The 25,421-nt window shown below is 52.2% G+C and overlaps 1 protein-coding gene across 1 annotated transcript in view; it reads right to left on the reverse strand.

Moving 5' to 3' along the window:
- Nucleotides 1–22,992, reverse strand: part of DCHS1 (dachsous cadherin-related 1) — a gene marked incomplete at both ends in the record, with an annotated part of 52,894 nt that extends 29,902 nt beyond the window's left edge. The window contains one exon of the mRNA XM_082001591.1: nucleotides 21,241–22,992. Coding sequence (XP_081857717.1) covers nucleotides 21,241–22,992 — 1,752 coding nt within the window. The remainder of the gene's footprint in view (nucleotides 1–21,240) is intronic.
- Nucleotides 22,993–25,421: the final 2,429 nt, after the last annotated feature.

The raw sequence follows: 25,421 nt of genomic DNA on the forward strand, positions 1-25,421 counted from the left end.
CTTGCAGAGCTCAGGTCAGCAGAAAACAGCTCCTTCCCCCTGACCCCAGCATCACTGCCCATGGCTCATCCACCAGCTGGGAGCTCTGCACAGAGAACAAAGCTAGAGGACAGAGCCAGGAGGGAGGCAGCTGGGCCAGGCCCGGGTGAAGTGGAGTTCAGGCCTCGTCAGCCACAGCTCCTCCCAGCAGCAGCGCTGGGGCCTCGGCTCCCGTGAGCGAGAAGCACAGGAACGTTGCACACGCGCCAAGGAAAGGGCCCAGCTGGGGGCTGCAAACAGCTCTTTCCTTCGGGCCGGGCCCCTAACCTGAACAACTCACCCGATCATCAGAGATGGAGAAACAAGAGAGAGTACAGAGAACGGCTGGGCCACGGAAGAAAAAATAAACCTGGTAGAGGTGGAACCTCCCTCCCCTCAGACCATATGCTCTGCACCCCAGGGAGGGGAGACAGCACCTGAGATAGCCCCTTGCCAGTTCTCCTGCCCAGTGATTCACAGCCTCCAGGGAGGGGAGGTAGCACCTGCAACACACCCCTCACCAACTCTCTGGCTCTGCTGCTTGTGGCCTAAGGGGATGCCTGAGAGAGAAGCTGAGAGCACATCTACAATGAGGATCATGCTCTCTGTACAGAACCACCTCCCCAACCCTGCAGCTGCTGCCAGAAGAAGAGCCGTGAAACAGGATCCCCCTTCCCTGCCCCAGCTGCAGAGCACTCGGAGCCACAGGTGCCATGACAGCAGTCCAGCCAGAAAGCACTTTGGGAAATTGGACCCACCTGCCTCCCCTCCACCCTGAGTTCAACATCCTCCATCCCTCCTGCCCCAGCTCCCTTTTCTGTGAAGCTGCTCATCTGAGAGTACAAATCTGACCTCACTGATATTGCTGAAACCTGTATTCTGTCTACCTGTATTTTGCCTCCACGTTGGATATTATTACTGGAGTAATAACCCTGTACCAATACACTTGAGTTGTGTGCCATGTCTGGATTTTAGCTGGTAGTGTTTTCTACCACTGTAGATGGAAATGCACCTGAAACTGATAAGCTGCTACGGTGACTGCAACAGGCATTAAGTGGCAAATTAGTAATTTCTTTCCTTCAAAATGAACTGCTTATCACTCTGAAAGTGTACTAAAACACATGTCAGCTGCTTTAATACACTGTACAGCAACAAGCTCTGCAACAGAGTAAGGTATTTTCCTTAGGTTCCTTGGGCCATGGGCGCCGGTGTTGCCAGAACAGTCTCACTTCCCCACCTTAACTATCCTCTGACGGTCACCATCCTAAGAAAGATACCCACAGGGGAAGCTACCTGGAAGTAGAGCCTTCTGCCACAGGAGCTGGGTCAGATTTTGGCAATGGCAGAAACAGACGAGCTCTCACTATTATGCTGTTGTCATCTCCCTGGCTGCTCCCTGGTACCCAGGGCCATCTCCCTGCAAGATGCTTCATGGAGTCAGCAGTCTGGCATCAGAAGCAAACCTCGTTGCAGAGCCAGGGCAAGGCATTCTTAGAAAATGTTCCCCATTCACATGTGTCTGGCACTCCACCTCCCGATCCTGCTGTGGGACTGTCTGTGGGCCAACGACCTAACACAAACCCTGCCTGTACAAGTCCACACAGGGTCCAAGAGAGGTCACGTCACTGCTACAACCAGCACTGGTACCACCACTAATGGAGACTTGCGTCTGGTCTGAGTCTCACTTGGAGGGATGGTGCTAAACTAGTGTCCAGAGAAAAGACGCAGGAACAACAAAACACCTGAAGGAGCAGCTAACTGTTAGCTCAGTGTGGGGCAGCTGGACAGTTTGCTTAGCGCCTTTGCCACTGTGTGGAGAGGGAGTGGGGCTGTGGCTGGTGCACTGCCCAGCTGGAGCTCTTCTGCCTGCATGCAGGCAGCGCCTGCAGACTGTCGATGCCTTGTCTGTGCGTTCTGCGGAATGAGGCTGACTGCCTGCCTGCAGCCAGCCTATGCTCAGCAGGGCCTGACACAAGCCATGCAGATGGCTATCCCTGCTGCGGCTGGGGTGATGCCTCCTGGGGACTTCTCTGAAGGGCAGCACAGGGTTTGGTCAGCCAGTAGGTATGGGCAGACACCTCACCCCAGCATAGCTGGGACACACAGCTGCAGACTGCAGAGCACATGCAGTCTTTGGATGTGGTGCCCATTTTTAGCTGTGATGATAATTAACCACCAAAAGGGCTCATCAAGGCCTGTGGCTAATTCACCACTCCCGGAAATTTTTAAAACAAGTCTGGATATTTTTCTAGGAACTTTGCTAGAAGCTAACGCAGGGCAACACCAGGCTCTGTATTTAGCGTCCACCCCAAATTTTGGATCAACAGCTGGTTTTACTGTAGCTTACTTATTAGGCTCCTGATGTTTGCCTGAGAAATACGAGGGAAACGGGATCAAGCTGTCTATGGGACAGTCCAGGAAACACTCCATTCGGGGTTGTGCAAGGCCTGCTGCTTGAATATGTGGGAGCAAGAGTCAGAGCTCTGAGCCTGAACGAAGCTGCTACAGCACCCTCACCTCTGACTTCTTTGAATATCCTGCAGGGCCAAGACTGGCTGTTCCCAGGAGGAGGTATGTGAGAGGAGAAAGGAGAGAAGGAGAAGGCTGCAGCTGAGAACAGGACATCTGCATGACTCTGGATGATCAGCATGCAGATACAAGATGTGGACAAAGTTGTGGGGTCACCTCATTTGCATAGGACACCTGCAAAAGCTCACAGGATCACCATGATGTGCAGAGTCGAAGTGCATGCTGTGTTTCTGCCCAAGACTACAGTATGTGCAGCTGCAACCCCATGTGCCAAGAACTGAAAAGTTCAAAAAACACAAGTACAGGGAGATACTGGGTGAAAATGTTCTGTGTCGTGTCGTCAAACAGCAGTGATGCCAGAGCCCAGCACTCTCTCCTTATGCTGGGACTCCAGAGGGTGCTCCATGAGGCAGGGAATGTGACCCTGGAGCTTTGACATCGAGAGTCCAGATGTTCCTGTTCACTGACCCAGCCAGAGCAGCAGTGAAAAGGAAGCCACGGTGATTTGTTTCTATGGTTCATTATGTTCTCAGTTGAAGACCTACTTCTAATCACTGCTACTACCCCAGAGTCTGAGTCTGCCCTTGTAAGACTAAGGGGCAGTCATTCTCAGAAACCCTCTCTGTATTGATGTTGGTGGGTGCACCAGGCAACCCATCCTTCTCCTGGATAAACCAGCTGCATGTTCTGAGTGTTTTCTGGCCTGTAGCTTTCCTGTTCTATCCTGTAGGACCCCATTCTGCAAAGGGAAATCCTTTGCCATCAGGAGACAATGGCTGCATGAATGCATCCTTCTATTGCATACGAGATGTGTTTCTGACAGTAACCAGCTCCTTGGTCTTGAAGAGAGGGAGACTGAGACTTAGGGTCCTGCAGAGCATCTTGCTCAAGTCCAGAATGAGGCCAGGGTTTCTGAGAAGCACAAGGCCAGTGCTCCAGCCTGTCTTTTGGCCTTGTTAAGATGTGCTTGGCTGCAAGCATGGTATTTCTCTGGAACCTGCTGCAACTGTGCACAGCACATGGAGCATTACTCTCTCTCCATGCCTTGCCCTCTCTTTCTGCCTACACCATGCTCCTGGGATAGCCCAGCCTTCACACAGCCACACAGAGCGCACTCAGCCCAGGGCAGCACTGGTGTCCCCCACCACTGCACACCATGCTAGCCATGGCCAGGTCTGGCATGCAACAGGCTCTCTGCCTGCAACACTTCTCCCACATCCCACAGCACACCCCATCCCCACCTGCCTCTTGTGCCATGAAACAGCTCCATCATGTCCCAGGCCCATAACGATGTTCACATGGGTACTAGGACTGGCGCCTTTCTCTTGTCACCCCCAGTGACACCTCCACCCTCTCCCTGTATTGCCAGCTTCCTCCACCATTCCCTATTCAGGATATCCCCTTGGCCATACAGTGGTGCCCCACAGTTCTGCTGTGGCTGTGCAGAGCCGGCAGCTGACCATGGGCTGGAGAGCATAGCCTGGGCTTGAGGCACTTGATCTCTCTCATGTCTGCTTTCCCCCTTGCAGGGCAGCAAGCAAGACAACGCAGCATGGCCTCAACCTGTGAGTGTGTACTGGCAGTGCCCTCGTCCAGGGTCAGCTGGAGCTGGTTGCTCTCTGGCAGTGCAGGGTTCCAAAAAAATGCAAAAATGTGGAATTCCTCACTTTAGGGCACAGTGATATCAAATTGTACAGGTTCAGAAAGCAACTACCCACATTCACAGAGAAAAATCCACTAAAGGCTTTAAACACAAGGACATCAATGCTGAGCCAGGAAACCCCTGAGTTGAAGCTGCCAAGGAGGCAGCAGTACCTGATAGAAGCCTCTGGATCATAGACCCTGGGTCTCACAAAGAACTTCAATTCCCTAGGCCAGCCAAGGGTGACACACAGCTGGATCTGCTGTTCACTAGCAAGGGAGAACTGACTGAGGATGTGGTAATCAGTGGCAGTCTTGGCTGTAGTGACCATGAAGTAGTAGTGCTCAGGATCCTAAAGGTACTGAGGAAGGAGAGTAGCAGAGTACAGACCCTGGACTTCATGCAAGACCGTAGCTTATACAGGGAACTGGTAGGTGGGAGGGATCCCACGGGAGGCAGCTCTGAAGGCCACGAGTGCTCAGGAAAGCTGGCAAGCCTTCAGGATGGCATACTCCAGGCACAAGAACAGTCCATCCCAGTACTCAGGAAAACAAGGAGACACATCAGCAGATGGCCTTCGCTAAGCAGGGACCTTAGCGCTAAGCTGCAATGCAAAAAGGCAGTGTATATGGGAGGCAGAGGCAAGCTACAAAGGAAGAATTTATAAACATTGCCCAGGTATGTAGGGATGGTGTCAGGAAAATCAAAGTTCAAGTGGGGTTGAGATTTGCAAGAAAAACTGAGGCTGCTAAGAAGAGCCTCTATCACTACATTGGTAGTAAAAGGTTGAATAAAGGCCCATTTCTGAATGTGCTGAGTGATTTAGTGACAGCAGAGATAAATAAGACTGAGACAATGCCTCCTTTACCTCAGTCTTCACCAACAAGGTCTCCCAGTGCTGCATGCCTTTTGAAAGGGTTCACAGAGCTACCAGACAGGGAAAAAGACTGAGTCAGGATTTCTTCAGTGAACTTGGTCCATCTGAATCCGTGGGACCCAACAGGCTGTATCAATGGACTCTGACAGAAATCATAGAATCATAGAATGGGTTGGAAGGGACCTTTAAAGGCCATCTAGTCCCACCCCCTGCCATGAGCAGGGACATCCCCAACTAGAGCAGGTTGCTCAAGAGTCCCATCCAACCTGACCTGGAATGTTCCCAGGGATGGGGCATCTACCACCTCTCTGGGCAACCTGGGCCAGTGTTTCACCACCCTCATGTTGAAAAATGTCTTCCTTAGATGTAGTCTAAATCTGCCCTCTTTTAGTTTAAAACCATCACCCCTCGCCCTATCGCTACAGGCTCTGCTAAAATGTTTGTCCCCATCTTTTGTATAAGCTTCCTTTGAGACCTGAAAGGCTGCAATAAGGCCTCCCCAGAGCCTTCTCTTCTCCAAGTTGAACAACCTCAACTCTCTCAGCCTGTCCTCATAAGAGAGGTGCTCCATCCCTCTGGCCATTTTTGTGTCCCTCCTCTGGCTCTGCTCCAACAGGTCCATGTCTTTCCTGTGCTGAGGACTCCAGAGCTGGATGCAGCACTGCAGGTGGGGTCTCACCAGAGCAGAGTACAGGGGCAGAATCCCTTCCATCAACCTGCTGGACATACTGCTTTGGATGCAGCCCAGGATATGGTTGGCCTTCTGGACTACAAGTGCACATTGCTGGCTCTTGTCTAGCTTTTCAGCCACAAGTACCCCCAAGTCCTTCTCCATGGGGCTGCTCTCCACCCCTTCATCCCCCAGCCTGTATGAATACTGGGGGTTGCCCAAACTCAGGTGCAGGACCCTGCACTTGGCCTTGTTGAACCTCGTGAGGTTCACATGGGTCCATTCCTCGAGCTTGTCCAGGTCCCTCTCAATGGCATGCTGTCCCTCAGGCACGTCAACTGCACCACTCAACTTGGTGTCATCTGCAGACTTGCTGAGGGTGCCTTTGACCCCACTGTCTATGTCATTGATGAAGATACTAAAGAGTACTGGTCCCAGCATGGACCCCTGAGGGACACCACTTGTCACCGATCTCCATCTGGACATTAAGCCATTGACCACCACCCTCTGGGTGTGACCACCCAACCATTTCCTCATCCAGCCAACAGTGCACTCATCAAATCCATGACTCTCCAATTTAGAGAGAAGGATGTTGTGGAGGACCGTGTCCAGATAGACGACATCGGTAGCTCTTCCCTTTTCCACTGATGTGGTCACTCCATCCTAGAAGGTCACTAGGTTGGTCAGGCAGGACTTGCCCTTGGTGAAGCCATGCTGACTGTCTCGAATCACCTCCCTGTCCTCCATGTGCTTTAGCATAGCTTCTAGAATGATCTTTTCTATGATTTTCCCATGCACAGATGTGAGGCTGACAGGTCAGTAGTTCCCAGGGTCCTTCTTTCTACCCTTTTTTACTTACTGGACATCTGCGGGATGTATAACACAGCAGAGAGGAAACAGTCTAGGAGGTTCCTGGAGTGTGTGGAATAAATTCCTGACACAGCTGGTAAGTGAGCCTATCAGTGGAGGTGCCTTGCTTGACCTGCTGTTTACAAACAGAGAGGGACTGGTGGGAGATATGGTGGTCGGAGGCCGTCTTGGGCTTAGTGACCATGACATGACAGAATACTTCATTCTTGGTGAAGTAAGGAGGGGGGTCATCAAAACCACTACCATGACTTCCAGAGGGCAGACTTCGGCCTGTTCAGGTCACTGGTTGAGAGAGTCCCTTGGGAGATAGTCCTGAAGGGCAAAGGGGTCCAGGAAGGCTGGACATTCTTCAAGAGGAAATGTTAAAGGTGCAGGAGCAGGCGGTCCCCATGTGCTGTAAGACAAGCTGGCAGGGAGAATGACCGGCCTGGCTGAACAGGGAGATTTTGCTGGGACTCAGGAAAAAAAGGAGAGTTTATGACCGATGGAAGAAGGGGCAGGCAACTCAAGAAGAGTACAAGGATCTTGTTAGGTCAAGCAGGAACAAAATTAGAAAGGCAAAAGCCCAGCTAGAGCTCAATCTGGACATGGTTGTAAGGGACAGCAAAAACGCTTTTACAAATGTATTAATAAAAAGAAATTCAAGGAGAATTTCCATCCCTTACTGGATGTGGCAGGGAACACGCCTTCTTTGCCTCAGTCTTTAATAGCCGGAGCAGGTATCCTCAGGATCCCTGAGCTGGAGGACAGGGATGGAGAGCAGAATAAACTCCCCATAACACAGGAGGAAGCAGTTAATGACCTACTATGCCACCTGGATACCCACAAGTCTATTGGACCTGATGGGATCCACCCAAGAGTTCTGAGAGAGCTGGCCAAGGAGCTTGCCAAGCCACTCTCCATCATTTATCAGCAGTCCTGGTTAACAGGGGAGGTCCCAGACGACTGGAGGCTTGACAATGTGATGCCCATCTACAAGAAAGGCCAGAAGGAGGATCCTGGGAACTATAGGTCTGTCAGCCTGACCTCTGTACCTGGGAAGATTATGGAGACGTTCATCTTGAGGGAGTCACGGGGCATGTGCAGGACAACCAAGGGATCAGGCCCAGACAGCATGGGTTCATGAAAGGCAGGTCCTGCTTGACCAACCTGATCTCCTTCTATGACCAGGTGACCCGCCTAGTGGATGAGGGAAAGTGAATGTTGTCTACCTGGACTTTAGTAAAGCCTTTGACAGCGTCTCCCACAGCATTCTCCTACAGAAACTGGCGGCCCATGGTTAGACAGGTGTACTCTTTGCTGGGTGAGGAACTGGCTGGACGGCCGAGCTCAGAGAGTTGTGGTGAATGGCGTTAAATCTGGTTGGCGGCCGGTCACAAGTGGTGTTCCCCAGGGCTCAGTGTTGGGGCCGGTTTCGTTTAATATCTTTATCGATGATCTGGATGAGGGGATCGAGTGCTCCCTCAGTAAGTTTGCAGACGACACCAAGTTGGGTGGGAGTGTTGATCTGCTGGAGGGTAGGAGGGCTCTGCAGAGGGATCTGGACAGACTGGATTGATGGGCTGAGGTCAATTGTGTGAGGTTTAATAAGGCCAAGTGCTGGGTCCTGCACTTGGGTCACAACATCCCCAGGCAACGCTACAGGCTTGGGGAGGAGTGGCTGGAGAGCTGCCTGGCAGAAAAGGCCCTGGGGGTGCTGGTCGACAGCCGGCTGAACATGAGCCAGCAGTGTGCCCAGGTGGCTAAGAAGGCCAACAGCGTCCTGGCCTGTATCAGCAATAGTGTGGCTAGCAGGAGTAGGGAAGTGATTGTGCCCCTGTACTCGGCACTGGTGAGGCCGCACCTTGAATACTGTGTTCAGTTTTGGGCCCCTTACTACAAGAAGGACGTTGAGTTGCTGGAGCACGTCCAGAGAGGGGCAGTGAAGCTGGTGAGGGGTCTGGAGAACAAGTCTGATGAGCAGCGGCCGAGGGAACTGGGTTGTTTAGTCTGCAGAAGAGGAGGCTGAGGGGAAACCTTATCGGTCTCTACAATTACCTGAAAGGAGGTTGTAGTGAGGTGGGTGTTGGTCTCTTCTCCCATGTAACTAGTGATAGGACGAGAGGAAATGGCCTCAAGTTGCGCCAGGGAAGGTTTAGACTAGATATTAGGAAAAATTTCTTTATGGAGAGAGTGGTCAAACATTGGAACAGGCTGCCAAGGGAGGTGGTGGAGTCACCATCACTGGAAGTGTCCAAAAAATGTGTAGACATGGCACCTGGGGACATGGTTTAGTGGGCTTGGTGGTCTTGGGTTGATGGTTGGACTTGAAGGTCTTTTCCAACCTTAACGATGTTGTGATTCTGTAAAAATGGGCTCAATGTTTCCCTTTTTCCAATCAGCTGAGACTTCACCTGACTGCCATGGCTGGGCTAAATGACCTTTAAAGGTCCCTTCCAACCCAAACTGTTCTATGATTCTATAAGCTGTGGTGAGTTCAGGGGCAGTCACTGAGCTCATCAGGGGCTGTAGCACCTGCCCTGAGGAGCCGCTGAGAGACCATGGCTTGCTCAGCCTTCAGGAGAGACGGCTGCAAACCTAACAGCAAGCTGCCAATATTGATGGGGAGCTTATCAAGGAAACAGAGCCATGCACAACATGAGAACAAAAGACTGCATGCATTGGTTGAAATGAGAACTTCAGGCTGGGTTTGGGGGCAAGTGTTTTCCACGTGAGGACCATCTAGTATTGTAGCAGGTTGCTGAGAGAGGTTGTGCAGCCTTCATCATTGGAGGTTTTCAAGATGCTAGTGGATGAGGCTGTGAGCAGCCTTGTCTGACCCCACAGCCGCCCCTGCTTCGAGCAGGAAGTTGGGCCACAGACCTCCCAAAGTCTCTCCAATCTGAATTACTCTGTGACTCAGCGATCCAGCTGTTGCATCTTTTCTGCAGCACAGGCCACTGGACACTAGTAAAGCAGCTTATTCTGCTATACAAAACTTTGCTCTGCTATATTAGAGCTTCTCTTTGGCTCCTTGTCCAGCATCAGTGTAGCCCTGTGCTATATTGCCCTTAATCTTGAATGCTGTAGAATCCCTATCTCAGGACTCACAACTGTTGCACACTCAGCAGCAGCCCCGTACTTGCTGCAGCAAATCCAGCCAGTCCCATCAACGGATGTTCCCCTTCCTCTTCTCCCAGTCATACACAGGCTAGTTCACAATTCTTCCTCTGAACCTATGCACTCCTTTCCTGTGCCTATGGGGCTGGGCAAATGCAAGGCATTTGAGAGGGCTCCAGCAACACAGTCCCCAAATCCCTATTAATCTTACAGGCAGAGGGCTGCAGGACTATATTTCCTCAGACATCTGTGTCCCTAGAGGGCAGGAACCTTGCACAAAGTGAAAGGCATACAGCACCCTAGCATCCCTCCACATGCATATAACACCATGTGGCTCTGCAGCTGCCCCCACCTCTGATCATAAACCACTGCAGGGGTCATAGCATGCTGAGGTCCAGTGGGAAAAGACAGCAGGTACAGAATCCCAGGAGGTCTTTCCAACAGAATCTGCATCTCCCAGACATATAATCATGCAGTGACACCCCCAGACACTGCAAACAGCATTCAGTATATTACATCCTACAAAGCCTCCACTCACCAGAGTCACATAATGGCATGTACACATGCTTATGTGCTTGTTCTCTGTTCCCTTAACCTTGCCTGCAGGCTGTGTCTCTCCTGCAGCACTGCCTTGGCTTCACTGAACCCCTGCACTAAGCCTGAGTCCATCTTTAGCACCTCCTGAACTTCTGTCTTGGGTGTTTTCACTGTTCCAGCATGTCCAGGGTCCATCTTTCATACAGCTCTTTCAAATCCTGGGTCCTAGCAAGGGTAATGCTTCCTCGTGCTGGCACAGGCTGAGAGTTCCCAGATGATATGTAGCCAAAGACAGAAAATACTCACTGGGGAAAGCAGAAAGAAGCATGAATCAACCACTTTCCCAAGGGCCCATGAGATACCCATTGTATTTGGCTTGGAGCAAGTTTATAGTAAGGCAAAAGACAGCAGTGGTCAGCAGGATCCTGTGGCCTTCATTAGGTAATGTTTCAGTCCTAGTTCATACTTAAGTCCTAACAAGACAGGCTGGCAATTTTAAGGTTATTTGGAAATAGGTTGTAGGCTTGGTTTTTGTTGTTTCCTCCTCACACCAGACAAGGGAAATAAGAAGAGAATACAAGTGAGAACAAGTGACATGCTGTGCAGAAGCACACACCAAGAGCTGGGCTGCAAGGGAAAACCTGGTGGGGGGGAATTAAGATTTTGCTTACTGAACAAGTGAAGCAAGAGGAGGGAGAGGCAGGGGCAAGCCAGGGAGGATATGCCACTTCAGTATGAGGGGACAGCCTGAACCAGAGGCCAGCATCCTAATGCTGCTGAAGGAAGCGGACAACCTGGAGATCCAACTGGAGATCAGGGGCTGGAGACTGATTCCAGGGCCAGAAACCAACAGCATGCTTAGGGGAAAAGTTTCATTTCACTGCAGCCTTTGGAGACAAGATGTTTAGTACAGGCAGTTGTTAATCAGTGCTGCAGCCATGCCCCAGAGCAAGATGGGAGAGAGGGGACAAAGGCACTCAAATGCTGACAGCTGCTGAGTGGGCAGTGAGCCCTTACAGACAACCCCAGCAGGATGTTTTGTACATTGGGCAGCCTCTCCACATCTACAGAAGTTGTTTGCAACCACTGTAAAAAGGCTGAGGATGTTCTCAAGTCTATATGCATGACAAACAGTGAATATTTAGAGATGTGATTAACCAGATACTGTAAACTCGGACTGAAGAATATCATGACAGTCATGTGAATGCTAGTATGTAAAAGCCATGCCAGCAGGAGAAATGTGCTAACTGAAAAACACATAAAAATGTAAAATGTTAAAATAAAATAGCTACAGTTTGGCAAAATCACTGTCTGTGTGCCAGGGAGGAGAACTGGGAAAGGCCTAAAGGATGAGAGGCAGGGGGAAAAGGTATAGGACAGTAAATGCAAAAGGAACTGCACAGTGTAGTGGTAGCGTGAGGTGGGATATGCTACTGTTGTTTTTTCATTCAAAATCATAGAATCATAGAATAGTTTGTGTTGGAGGGTACTTTGAAAGGTCATCTAGTCCAACCCATCTGCAATGAGCAGGGACATCTTCAACTAGAGCAGTTGATGTCAAGTCAGGAAAAGAAACTGGATGAAAGTGACAGGCAAAATATATTATTCCTTTCATATAATAGATGCAAAACAAATGGCATGTGCCCCTTAGGACCCAAGACTGTGTTAAGGAATCCAAGGGATTAACCTGATGTTGTGTTTTGAAGACTTTTCTTTGATAGGTATAGAAGAGGCCGCTACCATGGAGGTGTTCAGGGAATACATCTGGGGCATTTTCTGCTGAAATCACTAACTCATCATTGCAGTTACACAAACGTAGCTGTTTGCATTCAATGCCCAACTGGATTTGAATCTCGCAAGGTGCGGGAGAAGGATGGACTTCACAACTCTATGAGAGTTATATTCCGAAGCCGTTTATTGTCTTGTCTGACTCCAATATATATCATAATTTTTGCTTAGTCACTGCGCACACACTCATGATTGGTTACAGCTTGTTACACACATTATTGCAATTGGCTGTATACAAAATATCATGCGCTGTCCACGCGCCTCTCACACATTCAGGATTCGCTGCTTGCAGGTGTTCCTGTACTCCTTTGCTTCTTCTTAGTTGTTTACCACAGCTCCTTCTCCTCAAGGCCGAGCCGTGCAGATATCCAGCTGTTTACCAGCTTCTCAATGCCACAGCTCCTTCTCCTTAAGGTCGAGCCCTTGCAGGGTGATCCCAACAGCAAGGGATGTGTAAGTAAGTCAAGAAGAAGGGCTTCTATAAGTGCATAGGTGACAAAAGGAAGGCTAGGGAAAATGTAGGCCCACAGCTGAAGGAGACGAGGGACGTGGTGACACAGGACGTGTAAAAGGCTGGGGTACTTACTGCCTTCTTTCCCTCAGTCTTTACTAGTAAGACTGGTTTTCAGGAATCTCAGGTCTTGGAGACTGGGGTGAAGGCTGGAGCAAGGAAGATGTACCCTTGGTTGAAAAGGATCAAGCCAGTGAATTCTTAAGCAAATTAGACATACATAGTAAGTTCACAGGCCCTGACAGGATGCACCCACAAGTGCTAAGGGAGCTGGCAGATGTCATTGCGAGGCCACTCCCAATAATCTTTGCTCAACCGTAGTGTTTGGGAGAAGTGTCTGAAGATTGCAGGAAAGTAAATGTCACTCCTATCTTCAAGAAGGGTAAGCAGGAGGACCGAGGTAACTGCGCATCAGTCAGCCTCACCTTGATCCCCGGGAAGGTGATGAAGCAGCTAATCTCGGAAACCATTTCCATGCACATGAAGGACAAGAAAATCTTTGGGAGTAATCAGCACGGCTTCACCCAAGGGGAAGTCATGCTTGACCAACTTGATAAAGGACTGACCTGGCAGATGAGAGAAAATTAGTGGATATTGTCTACTTGGACTTCAGTCAAGGCCTTTGACACTGTCTCCCATAAGATCCTCATAGACAAGCTGTTGATGAGTAGGCTGGATGAGCAGACAGTGAGGTGGATTGAAAACTGGCTGAATGGCTTGTCCCAGAGAGTGGTGATCAGCGGCACAAAGTCTGCTTGGCCCGTAGGTAGTGGTGTACCCCAGGGGTCAATAATGGGTCCAGTCCCATTTAACATCTTCATTAATGATCTGGATGATGGGGCAGAGTGTACCCTCAGGACATTTGCTGATGACACAAAATTGGAAGGAGTGGCTGATATGCCAGAGGGTTGTGCTGCCATCCAGAGCGATCTTGACAGCCTGGCAAAATGGACTGACAGGAGCTTCATGAAGTTCAACAAGGGGAAGTGCAAAGTCCTGCACCTGGGGAGGAACAAACCCATGCAAGAATATACACTGGGGGCCACCCAGCTGGAAAGAAGCTTGGCAGAAAAGGACCTGGGGTCCTGGTGGACACCAAGTTGAAGATGAGACAGCAATATGCCCTTGCTGCAAAGGCAAATGCAAAGGGCTGCATCAGGAGTGTTGCCAGCAGGTCGAGGGACGTGATCCTTCCCCTCTACTCAGCACTGGTGAGGCCACAGCTGTACTGCTGTGGCCAGTGCTGGGTTCCCCAGTACAGGAGAGAGATGGACATACTAGAGAGAGTCCAGTGAGGGGCCATGAAGATGATGAAGGGACTGGAGCACGTCTCCTATGAGGAAAACCTGAGAGAGCTGGGACTTGTTCAGCCTGGAGAAGAGAAAGCTCAGGTGGTGTATCATTCATACATGAAGAAGGATACCAAAAGCATGGAGCCAGGCTCTTCTCAGTGGTGCCCAGTGCCAGGGCCAGAGGCAATAGGCACACTCTGAAACACAGGAGGTTCCGTCTGAACATCAGGAAGCACTTTTTCACTGTGAGGATGACCAAGCTCTGGCACAGGTTGCCAGGGAGTTGGTGGAGTTTCCATGATTGGAGGTATTAAAAAGCCGTTTGGACATAGTCCAATCAACTCTGGATGGCCCTGCTTGAGCAGGGTGGGTTGTACTAGATTATCTAGTGCTCCATCCTGCACTTTGGTCACAACAACCCCATGCATCGCTACAGGCTTGGGGAAGAGTGGCTGGAAAGCTGCCCGGTGGAAAAGCACCTGGGGGTGCTGGTTGACAGCCAGCTGAACATGAGCCAGCAGTGTGCCCAGGTGGCCAAGAAGGCCAACAGCATCCAGGCCTGAGAGAACAGGCTGCCCAGGGCAATGGTGGAGTCACCACCACTAGAAGTTTCCAAAAAATATGTAGATGTGGCACCTGGGGACATGGTTTAGTGGGCATGGTGGTGTTGGGTTGACAGTTGGACTTGATGATCTTAAAGGTCTTTTCCAACCTTAATTATTCTGTGATTCTGTGATCTCAAGAGGTCCCTTCCAAACTCAACCGTTCTGTCATCTCCAGCCAAAGGCCCTCCTGAGCCTTCCAGTTCCCTATTCAGCTCCAGTCTTTCTGAGACAGCTGATCTGCTCCACCAGGCCCTGCAGCACAGCCCTGACAGCATTGTGCAGCAGCATCTGCTACCTGCCCCTTCTTCCCTGCAGGTTTGGTGAGAAGACTTCACTTGTGTACCCTGCAGCTACTGCGGCCGGGCAGAAGAGCACCTCATGGGAGTGCTGTGGCCAAAGTAGAGCAGAAGTGGATGACAAAGAAGATCAGCAAGATGGCTTGGGGTTAGGCAGAAAGAAACCAGAGCACCTGTCTTAGGGAGCTATGACTGCTGTGAGGGAAGGAGGGCAGGTGCTGGTCAAGTGTGCCTCTCCTCACTGCATGGAGAATTGGGAGGACCAAGATGGGCATTGAGGCCTTGTTATTTCACACTGTCCTCCTAGTCCCCAGCAAGATCGGAGGGACAAGTGGAGCCAAGGCACCACAAAGCATTTATGTTCCCCAGAGTCTGGGATGGATGGAGAAGCAGAAAACCCGCACTGAGGGGTCCTCAGCTGCATCACCTATAGGAGTCAAGGCTTTTGCTTCCTACAGACCCATCTAGAGAGCAACACCAGAGCCCTTCAAACGCAGCCATCCCTTACCCTCTCAGCCTTACTGCTGACCCATGTACCCCCCTACGCAGTCCAAAGACTGGAAAGTGATGGAGTGCTTCTCAGCAGCTCAGGCCTCCATTCTCTGGCTGTCCTACCCACCTCCAGCGAGCGCAGTCAGCAGGCAGGGAGCTCATCTGGAGCCCTGCCCTGGCTGCATCTCTGCTACGCACATGTTACTCTGTGGCTTTGGCAAACATCTGGCTCTGGGCTCCCGCCCCTCAGAGTGACGGCTCTTGGTGGGAGAGGAGGGGAGGCTGGCGCCAGTGTGGTCAACGATCCCACGCACGGCTCCCTTTGCCTGAGTGTGTGCCAGGCATCCTGCCCTCCCCAGCCCTGGCACAGCTGCTGACCAGCTAAAAGCAGCCAGGGAGCGGCCACGGCGGCTATTTCAGGAGCCGTCTCTGGCTCCCGGGCTGCGTCTCAGCCTCCAGCACGCTCAGGCCTCAGGGGAGTAAGCAGGGTCAGGGTTCGGCCCCCGCGATTGTCCAGCACACGTGGCTGAGGCGAGGGTCAGACCCTGAGGCTGCAGGGAGTGCCACGTCTTGGGGGGAGCCCTCTGCACAGCTGTGGGCACTGCCCACTTGCACTGCTGGCTCCCCACAGCCCAGCAGCTACAGGCCACAGACAAGGGCTCTGGCTGGCAGCCCCACAGCCACTGCCTTAGGCACGGACAGGTGCAGGGCGGCCACAGCCATACACAGCAAGGTGTGGAGAACAGGAGCAGCCTATGGCCTCCAGCACTGCTCTGGAATGGGGTAAAGCCTTCAGTTTTGAGGAGGAGGGAAGCAGTTTAAATCACAGACATTGGCAGGGAAGTAGGACTGTGGAGGGTGAGGCTGGGCAACAGCCTGCAGGAGCCTGGGGGTGAACACTACCTTTCTGGGAGTCCTGCTGCCTGAGTGCAGGGACAGAGTAAGGCACAGAAAGACAAGGAGCAAGGCTCATACACAGGCATCCAGGTGTCCTCTCTGGTGGAGCAGCAGGGAGCTACAGGGCACTGGGAGCCCCAGCAGAGGATGCAGGAGTTTGGGAGCTCAGCAGGGCAGGGAAGCTGGGCCTATGCAGAGAAAGAGTGCTCAAGGGGTGGGGCTTGAGTGGGGCAATAACAGTGCAGGGTAGAAAGTGACAGGGTCTGGCCACAGCCTCCTGGTGGCACTGATGCCAAGAAGGACCCCAAACCAGGGTGTTGGGCTGGGTTTCAGCTGTGCAGACCTCAGGCAAGGCATGCTCACAGAGCAGGTCTACACAGTGAGATGGGACTCTCTCTACAGGTGAGACTGGGGCTCAGGGTAGCACGAGATCAAGCACGTCAAGCAGGGGAACAAGGCAGGGATGGGGAGCAGTAAGAGCCTGGCGTGTCCCAAGGGCCATGCAGGTGAGGGAGAGCACTGCCAGTGAGAGCTGCCCTGGGGGCAAGACAGTGAGGGTCCTTGAGGGGAGCAGGCAACAGCAGCTGGCAGTAACCAAGGGGGTGTGGAGTGAACAAGAGGGAGTAGAGACTGAGGGACTGGGTGGGGGGGCATACCGGTGGGCTGGGGCTCTGGGAGGGGAGGTGCAGGGACTGGCGCTTTGGAGGGCAGCATGTACAGGTGTGGGTCTGTGTGCAGACATGGAAGAGGGAGAGTGTGAGCAAGGACTGTGGGAGGAAGAGGAGTTATAAGGGGCCTGGGGCTGAAGCAGAGGTGAGGGATGAGGGGCAGCTGTGAGAGGGCTGGGGATTGGTGTAGAGAAAGGAGGGAGCTGTGTGAGGGGACTGGGGGAGGAGCAGAGCATGGGGGGAGAGGAGCGCGAGGGGCTGGGGCCTCTCGGCTGCAGTGGAAAAGCGGCTGCAGCTCCAGGGGAAATGCTACTTGAATTAATCATGGCGCTGGCTGCTGTGCCAAGCCCAGGAGGAGGCTGCTGGCAGCGCAAGGAAATAACTTTCACAGGAATTTGGAACAAATGCAGCTCTTCTGGCGGTAACAACAGTACTCACCTCCCCCACAACCTCCCCATGTACCAGCATCTCCCCCATGTCCCCACTCCTTGCGTACCCCCAGCCTCTCCCACATCAGAGCCTGCTCTCCCAGAAGCATGATGCACTCTGTCCCCTCACACTGCTCCCCAGCAAGCTCACTGGCATCTCCCCATCTTGCCTCAGGAAGCTTGCTTTCTTGTTTCTGAGGAGGGGGAGGCCTGTTTTATGTTGTGCAAAGGTCTGAAAATAGGTTAATGCTAAAACCCCTTGTCCCAAGAAAATGAATGCATGTAGCAATGCCCTCCCCACCTCCCACCACTCTCTTTGGCAGCAAAGTTGGTGAGCATTAGTCCTTTTGCTGTTCCAGTCCCCATGCATGGCTACTTCCCGTGTGCTCTCACAGCTGCCCCCTTCAGTAGCGTAACCGATGCATCAGGATTATCCGTCAAGACTCTCTTTCATTAACACAGTATATGTGGCCTGGTCTAGCCTACAGCACTTCACGCAGGTCTTCCTATCTGGGGCACAGCCCAAGAGGCTGTCCCAGTGCTGTGCATGCAGCATAGCCAGTCCCACAGGATCACAAATCAGTACTCAAACTTCAAAACTCATCAGACTTGTCCTCAAAACTGCAAGCTAAGACTATACATTAGGTGTGTTGCTGGTCAGCTTTTGATTTCTCATGTTCCCCAACAACTCTGTATATGGATGCCAAGGAAATATGTAAATCCTGGCTCCAAAATCATTAATATTGAATCTATGCAAGAATCAATAATCCACCATCTCATCTCATTCACATTTCTGTCAAATCAGCCTGTGCTCACAACATGGGGTTTACACAGCTCTCTGTGCTTTATGCTGGCTGCCAGAGGACAGACAATACTTGATTTAGCATGAAAAGTTAGAAAGGCCCAGAAAGACAGTATCTGACCATGCATGCAGCTTACTGGTACAAAGTCAAATGTTTAAAACAAATTTAAGCCAGCAGGGTGAATTTATACCAGAACAGTGCTTCACATCATGTATCCATAGCATTTGAATGTAGTCTGATGGGCACTAAAGCTTATTATCAACTCACGTCCACAGAGAGAGACAACCAGTCAGTGACTATCCCCTTGCTCTATTTTCTGCTGCTGTCATGTTCAGTGATTCCCTGGACTACTCCTCCACTGGTGTTTCTCTCTCATCTCAGACTTTAACTATAAGTTTGCTATTTCCTTTGCTTAGTGCTCGTGCAGAGTCTGCTACTGTGGGACCTGGATAAATACGAATAATAAATAAAGAAGATGTTATGGGATCCTTTTTCTTTCTCAGGAGCTCAGGCCAGCAACTTGCACTGCTCGTCTCTGTACATGAAACACAAAGACCAACCTGGCTGTGCAAGGGAGCAGGAGACCTGCAGCTGTTCTTCAAGTCTCTTCTGGTCACATGGACTCCCCACTTCCCACAGAGAGCAGGCATCACCATGTGAAAATAGACCTGGTCCTCCCAGGGTTTTTTGCTTAGAAACATAGCAGTCTGATGGAGAATCGAACCCATGCAATTCTGTGCTGACCTTGGAGACTGTCCTGTGTCCTGCACATCACACTGGCAGGGCCTGCCCATGGCCTAAGCTATCATGACCATTATGCATGTCTGGACCAAATCCAGACCTTGACAGAGACCCTTTAACCTCCCAAGGCAGCATAAGCCCTGATGCCCAGAAGCCGCAGACAGATGGAGTCAAGCAGGAGCGATTGCACACAGGGGCTGTGGGGCAGCGCACCTGACATTGGTGACCCCATGGGACATGGTGCTGGCCACTGTGGCCCCTGAAGCACCTCTGAAGCCCTCCTGTTCAGGGCAACAGGGGTGCCTTGGCTGAGGGGTGGCCACACTGGGCAGCTGTGCTCTGAGACTTGGGCTCCCTGCCTCGGCTCGACCCGGCTCCCCGACCTGGCTCACTCCTGCTGCGGCCCAGTGCCGAGCCGGCAGCCTGGCCAGCCTCCTTTCCCATCCTCTCACGTTTCCCGGCTCAGAGGAAGCAGCAGCAGATGTGTGAGCTGTTTGCTTTGTGCCGAGGCCACGCGGGAGTTACCTGCGCTCAGCCCAGACGCTCCGTTTCCAAATGAAACATGAGGGCTGAGCCAAGACCATCGAAATCTGGCCAAGCCTTCAGTCACTGCCGGCTGCCCGGCCAGCACCTTCCCCTTGTGCAGTGTGGAGTTGGGCTGGCCCCTGCGCTACACTGGTCTCACCATAGCCAGGCAGCCACACGCTGGACCAGCTTCTCTGTGCTGCCCCCATGGCCCCACACTGCCCCAGCTCCTCCACAGGTCCCGCTCTCCCTCCTGCCTGTCGCCACATTTGCAGTCAGGAGCCCAGCCGCCATCTCCGATTGCATTTCCAGAACGCCTTCCCACACGGCAAGCGGCACTGAGCAGGAAGGCACGGAGAAGGAGAGAGGGGGGCCTCCCTTCGGGGGCTGCTGCAGCTGAGGCATCCTTGCACACGCCTGGGGCCTCCATGCTCACCCAGGGACATGGCTCCTCCACTCTGACCCTGTCCCTGAACCCACCCCCACCCTTGACCTCTTCCCCATCTCTGTCCCCATCCCTGGTCCTGTCCCTGTCCCTGTCCCCAGCCCCACCCACCCAGGACAGAGTGGAGTGTTGCCCTGCATCGACCAAACCCAAATCTTCCCCCACCCAAATCTTCCTCCTCATCTCCCACCCCCTTCTTCTGCCCAGACTTCCCGCCCTGACCCCTCCCGACCCATCCTCTACCCCCCAGATCTGCCCCATCCTAAACTTGCCCCTGCTCCATGTCACTTCTCTATTCCACACCTGGCCCTTGCTCCCACCCAATTCCTCCTTCCCGCCACACTCTCCTCCACACTGCTATCCCGTGTCCCCTGCACTCACCCACCCCACAAGCCCCTCTCCAGTACTCCCATTCCATGCCCCTGTAGGGCACCCACAGCACAACCCATAGACCGTTTTTTCTCGCCAGCTCCACTTCCTCCTCCAGGCCCATCTGGAAGCCCTTCTCCCTGGCCAGCTTGCAGGACCTCCTCCTGCCTTGTCTCATGGGCCCCAGAATTCCTGTTCCCCCTCACCCCCTCCTCCTGATCCCATGGGCACTGCTCACCATCTGGCCCCAGAGCACCTTGTGGCCCCAGCTAGACATCCCAGCACCCCATGACTCCAGCATGAAGTGCCCCAAACTTCACAGATGTTTGTCCCCATGGATAGTCTTGGACGCTGCCTTGGTTGGCAGTGCCTTGCTGCACTACCGTACCCGTTCCCTACTGTCAGCCCCAAGCCCCACATCTCCCCATCCTGGCTCAGATGGGCTGCATCGCCTGTTTCCAGCAACCAGGGCTCCAGGGCCTGAGCTGTGAATGAAACAGCAAATACAGGGAACACAAAATATACAAAATACGAACGGCATCAGTGGCACATCTCAGGGTCGTCAGAACCTGTCAGCACCTTTCCAGACCTCATCCGTGACCTCTCACTATGTGAAAGCTGATGCAGCACACGTCTCAAGCTCAAATCCCACAGGTGCTTTTTCCAAGGTAATATAACAACACCAATTGTGCATAATTAATGCTAATGTTCACAACCAGTCTTACAAACACTGATGAATTTAGGCTAATGGCCTCACAGGGGGAGAGAGAAGTTAGCAGCTTGGCTACAAGCAGCTTCCTAGACGTCTTACCCATGTTCCTGAGCACCATTTTGAGTGTCCTGGCCTGCAAGGCAGGTCAACATCATGCTTTGCACAAAGGACACCTTCAAGATGTGCCCATAGTATCAGTGATATCACCCAGTACTCACATGCATAAAGCGTGTAACAGTGCTCTACCCCATTTCCAACTCACACGGAGCACGGGGATCTCTGTTCTAGCATTCCTACTGACACCGTTGCCCACCTAAGCCATGACAGTTGCACCAAACAGCATTCAGTGGCAGGTCTCCCACCCCAAGCATCTCACAGCTCTGGGCCATGCCCTCCTCAAGCTCAGCTCCCGACAGTTGTACCTACCCGTAAGAAGCAGGTCCCAACAGGGGTGTTCTCCTTCAGGGACACGTTGTAGAAATTACTCCTGAACACTGGCTCATTGTCATTGACATCCTGCAGGGCCACATGCACCACAGCTGAAGAAGAGAGGGCAGGGGTTCCCCTGTCTGTGGCCAGCACAGTCAGCTGAGGCTGAGGATCCTTCTCATAATCCAGTGGGGCAGCGGTGGTGATGATACCTGTGGCAGGGTCAATGGCAAACCAGCTGGAGTGGGTGTCACGGCCATGCACAATACTGTACTGCACCTCCCCATTGGGACCCTGGTCCTTGTCACGAGCTGTCACCTGCAGGACAAAGCTGCCTGGGTACACAACCTCAGGGATGCTTTGTTTGTACTCCTGCTGGTCAAAGAGTGGAGGGTTGTCATTGATATCCACCACTTGCAGCACAAAGGCTGATTCTGCTCGGAGTGGGGGTGTTCCTGAGTCAGTAGCTGTCACCCGCAAATCATAGGAGTCTCTTTCTTCCCGGTCCAGAAGTTGGTCCACACAGATCAGGTAGATGATGTTGTCCTTGGTAGTGAGGGCAAACTTGCCATCCCCTCCCTCCAGCGTGACATTGACATTGGAGTACTCGCCATAATCTGGGTCGGAAACAGAGATGCGTGCCACATACTGGCCAGGCTGGGCTCCCTCAGAGATCTGAGGGGAGCCATCTTCACTCAGGAAGATGATAGTCATGGTGGGCTGGTTGTCATTGTAGTCACGCACATGAATAGTGACAAAAGCTGTGGTGACCTCAGGATGGACAGCCTTATCCCTTGCCTGCACCACCAGCTCATGCACCTTCCTTACTTCATAGTCTAGACCCTTGTTGAGCTTGATGACTCCCGTCCGGGAATCAATAGTAAAATACTGGTCAGGATCGCTCTGCCGCCGGTTGATCTCATAAATCACATCCCCATTGTCACCTTCATCTGCATCAGAGGCAAAGACCTGCAGGATGCTGCTGCCAGGTTTCAAATTCTCTGAGATGAGAGTATGATAGCGGCTCTGGTTGAAGCTAGGAGCATTGTCATTGATGTCCTGGATCGACACATCCAGTGTCATTTGTGTGCTTCGGGGAGGGGAGCCACCATCATAGGCTTCCAACAGCAGCGAGTATGATGAACAGTTCTCCCGATCCAAGATGTTGCTGACCACCAGGTCCAAATACAGGACCCCATTGGGTCCTCGACGTGTTTCCAGGCGGAAGGCCTGCCCCACATTCTCTCCCTTAATCACATAGCCTTGTGTATTAAGTAAGCCACTGTCAGCATCAAAGGCTGGGTCCAAGGGAAATCTGCTGCCAATGGGTGTGTGCTCTGGGATCTGGAAGGTGTTGTGTTGTTTGGGAAAGGCTGGAGCATGGTCATTGATGTCATTCACTTGGATGTTCACTTCTACCGTGATGCCCTCTGGAGTAACAGCAATGAAGCTGTAGCGGTCCCGAGTCTCTCGGTCCAGGACACGAGCTGTTTTGATGATACCGGTGTTCTCATCTATCCCCAGGTCAGTGGTAACACCACTGCCTTCCTGTGCTGAGATGAAATACATGTAGGCACTGGTTCCAGGGGGCAGGCCAGCACTGATGTCCCCAATGATGGTGCCAGCTGGTTGCTCCTCATCTATTTGTAGATCCAGGGTGCCCAGGACGGCAGAGCCCTTCCCTGCTCTCAGGCCCCCAAGAATTAGTAGCTCCAGCAGAAGCACGGCTGACCCCTTCATCTGCTCCATTGCTAGTGATTTGCAGAGCAGAGGGTGGCTTGATCACCTTTGCAGTCTGTGCTTTAATCCTGCATGGAATGCAGACCAGAGGATGCCGGTTAAGAGGGAGCAGCAAAGGAAGGACAGAAAAAAAACATGGAGAGGGAAGGCCTGCCATGTACCTACTGCCCAATTGCTCTGTATCACCGACCCCTCACAAGGAGCGAAGGCGAAAATGTGTCAGAGCAGAGGGTGCCCAGAATGAAGGCCTGGGACAGCACATAAAGTCAGCCAAGCAGGTCACACCTGACAGTGCATTGAGGGTAGCACTTAGTACTCTATCACATAGACTATTTCCTACATAGTCAAGCATTCTTCCCAACCACCCGCCCTCCTGGCAACACTGGAGCCAGCTGCCCTAGAGCAGAGTGTTCCTGTGCCTTTAACAGCCGAATGCTTCCTGTGAGGCTGAGAGAGGCTGGCTGCAAGATGACAATTTTTGGACAAACAGCAGCTTAGCACCTCTCAACCTGAAAAAAGCTGGTCTCAAATTGGGAGAGGGCTCAACAAGTGACTGTGTTGAGACCCCACCCCCACCCCCTGCCCCCAGTAGTATGCCTTTCAGGACCACAGGGCTATAGGTGGCAAAAAACACATGAAGTGCAAATCTGGTGTCCCTGGGAAGGAACAGCAGAACTGGAGTGGGCTTACATCCAGTGAACAATAAATCAGAATGGCTGTATTGCAAAGGATGTACCCACAGCTGGGAATGCCCAGGATAAAATCAGACAGGGCCCATTGTTTGGCCTGGCACAGAGATCTGTGGATGCCCCAAGCTGGTACCATGGAGGGTGGTGGCAGTGCAGTAGGAACGCAGCAATTCCCTCTGAACTGCCAGCTGCTCTGGCTCCTTCCCGGTCCCACACCCTCCACTGCTCACTCTCCTCCTTTGTCTCCTTCTCACTGCTCCTTGCTCATTCTGGCTCCTTCACTCCATTTCCCCCTGCTGTAGCTTCATTTCACTGCAGCAGTGGGGGAGGGACGAGCAGGGAGGAGCAGCTCCATGCAGCAACACCACTACTGGACACACTGGACATGCTCCCAGTGCTCAAAGGCTGTCAGCCCCGCAGGGCTCTGCCCACCCTCCCTGTGAACAGCCAGAGAAACTAAGCAGTCAAGGAGCTTGTGAAGAACACCAGCCCTAGTGCTGCTTTCAGCCCCCGGTAAAGGAGGCTTAGTGGTCTGCAGGGATGGCGGCAGCATGAGCTCACACTTGGACTCTCTTGAAAGCATTTGCTGCTGGTCCCATAACCACACTCAGGAGCTGCTCATGTCAGATGCAGGACGGCAGGAACCTCCCTGTCTTGGGGGATGGAGGTGGCTGACACTGCCTAGTTTGGGGACTAAGAATATCAGCCCTTGATCTAAAGAACCCTACAGCAGTGTTAACCCTTTCCAGGGGATGTAGGATGATTATTCATGGGTCCTCTTTCCCACCTCGGGTCAGCTGTTTAGGTTCATTTTCCCTGTGGAAATCCTGGGTTAGTGACAGAAAGAAAAATATTAAAAAGTGTTTTCTACATAAGAAGAAGTATTTGTTTACTTCAGTGGGCATCCAGTGTCTAAGGTCTATGGCAAGTGAATCCACACACTCTTCTCGCACCTAGCAAGTATGAATCCTCATTATCTCTCAGGAGCAGAAGTCAAGTTACTTTTATCCCTGTTGGGCTGCTAGCTGGGGATCTGCCACTAACTCAGTGGTCCTAGACAGGTCTACCTCTCTCTCTGTTGGGGCTAGTCAGATTTCTCCAGCTGGAGGAGTAACTGCATACATCCAGAACATGCAGTGCTGGGGGCGTGGGGTCCAAGTTTGCTTCGGTGATGAAACTGCACCATCCTGTGACCCAGCTGCTGAGGTGATGGGAAGGTACAGGGCAGAGGGTTTAAAGCCTTGGCAGGAGGTTAGACAAAAACTAAATAAAAAGAAGAGTAGAAAAACAGGTAGAGGGACAAGGCTCCCTGGGGCAATCTCAGTGGCTGAGGACAGGATGAAGCTAAAGGGCCTTGGGTAATGCCTGGAACAGATTAGGGCAGAAACACGGGTAAAAAACCCACCTGGTTTGATTAGTGATGTGGCTCTTGAGAAGCAGAAGGGAGTGCATCAAGGCTTTGTGGGCTGCTGGCAAGGAGGAATGAAACTTGAAAAGCAAATCTTGGCAGTGTGAAGAGCATCTGAGAGCACTGTGGCAACCAGGGAACAGAAATAAGGGTACTTGGGGTGGGGAACTGGTGATGAAAGTCTGTGTAAACTTCTCCATTTCCATACTCCCTGGATACAAGTGGGTAGTTTCAGAGCCTAGCTACCTCTTTGGTAAGAGATGCAACTGCCAGGCTGCCAGATTGCACCAGTCCCGGACGGGCAGATGGCCATCCATGGTACTAGTAGACCTCTGTTCCTA

Source organism: Phaethon aethereus (genome assembly GCF_964289735.1).
Source record: "Phaethon aethereus genome assembly, chromosome: 1".
Classification (NCBI taxonomy): Eukaryota; Metazoa; Chordata; class Aves; order Phaethontiformes; family Phaethontidae; genus Phaethon; species Phaethon aethereus.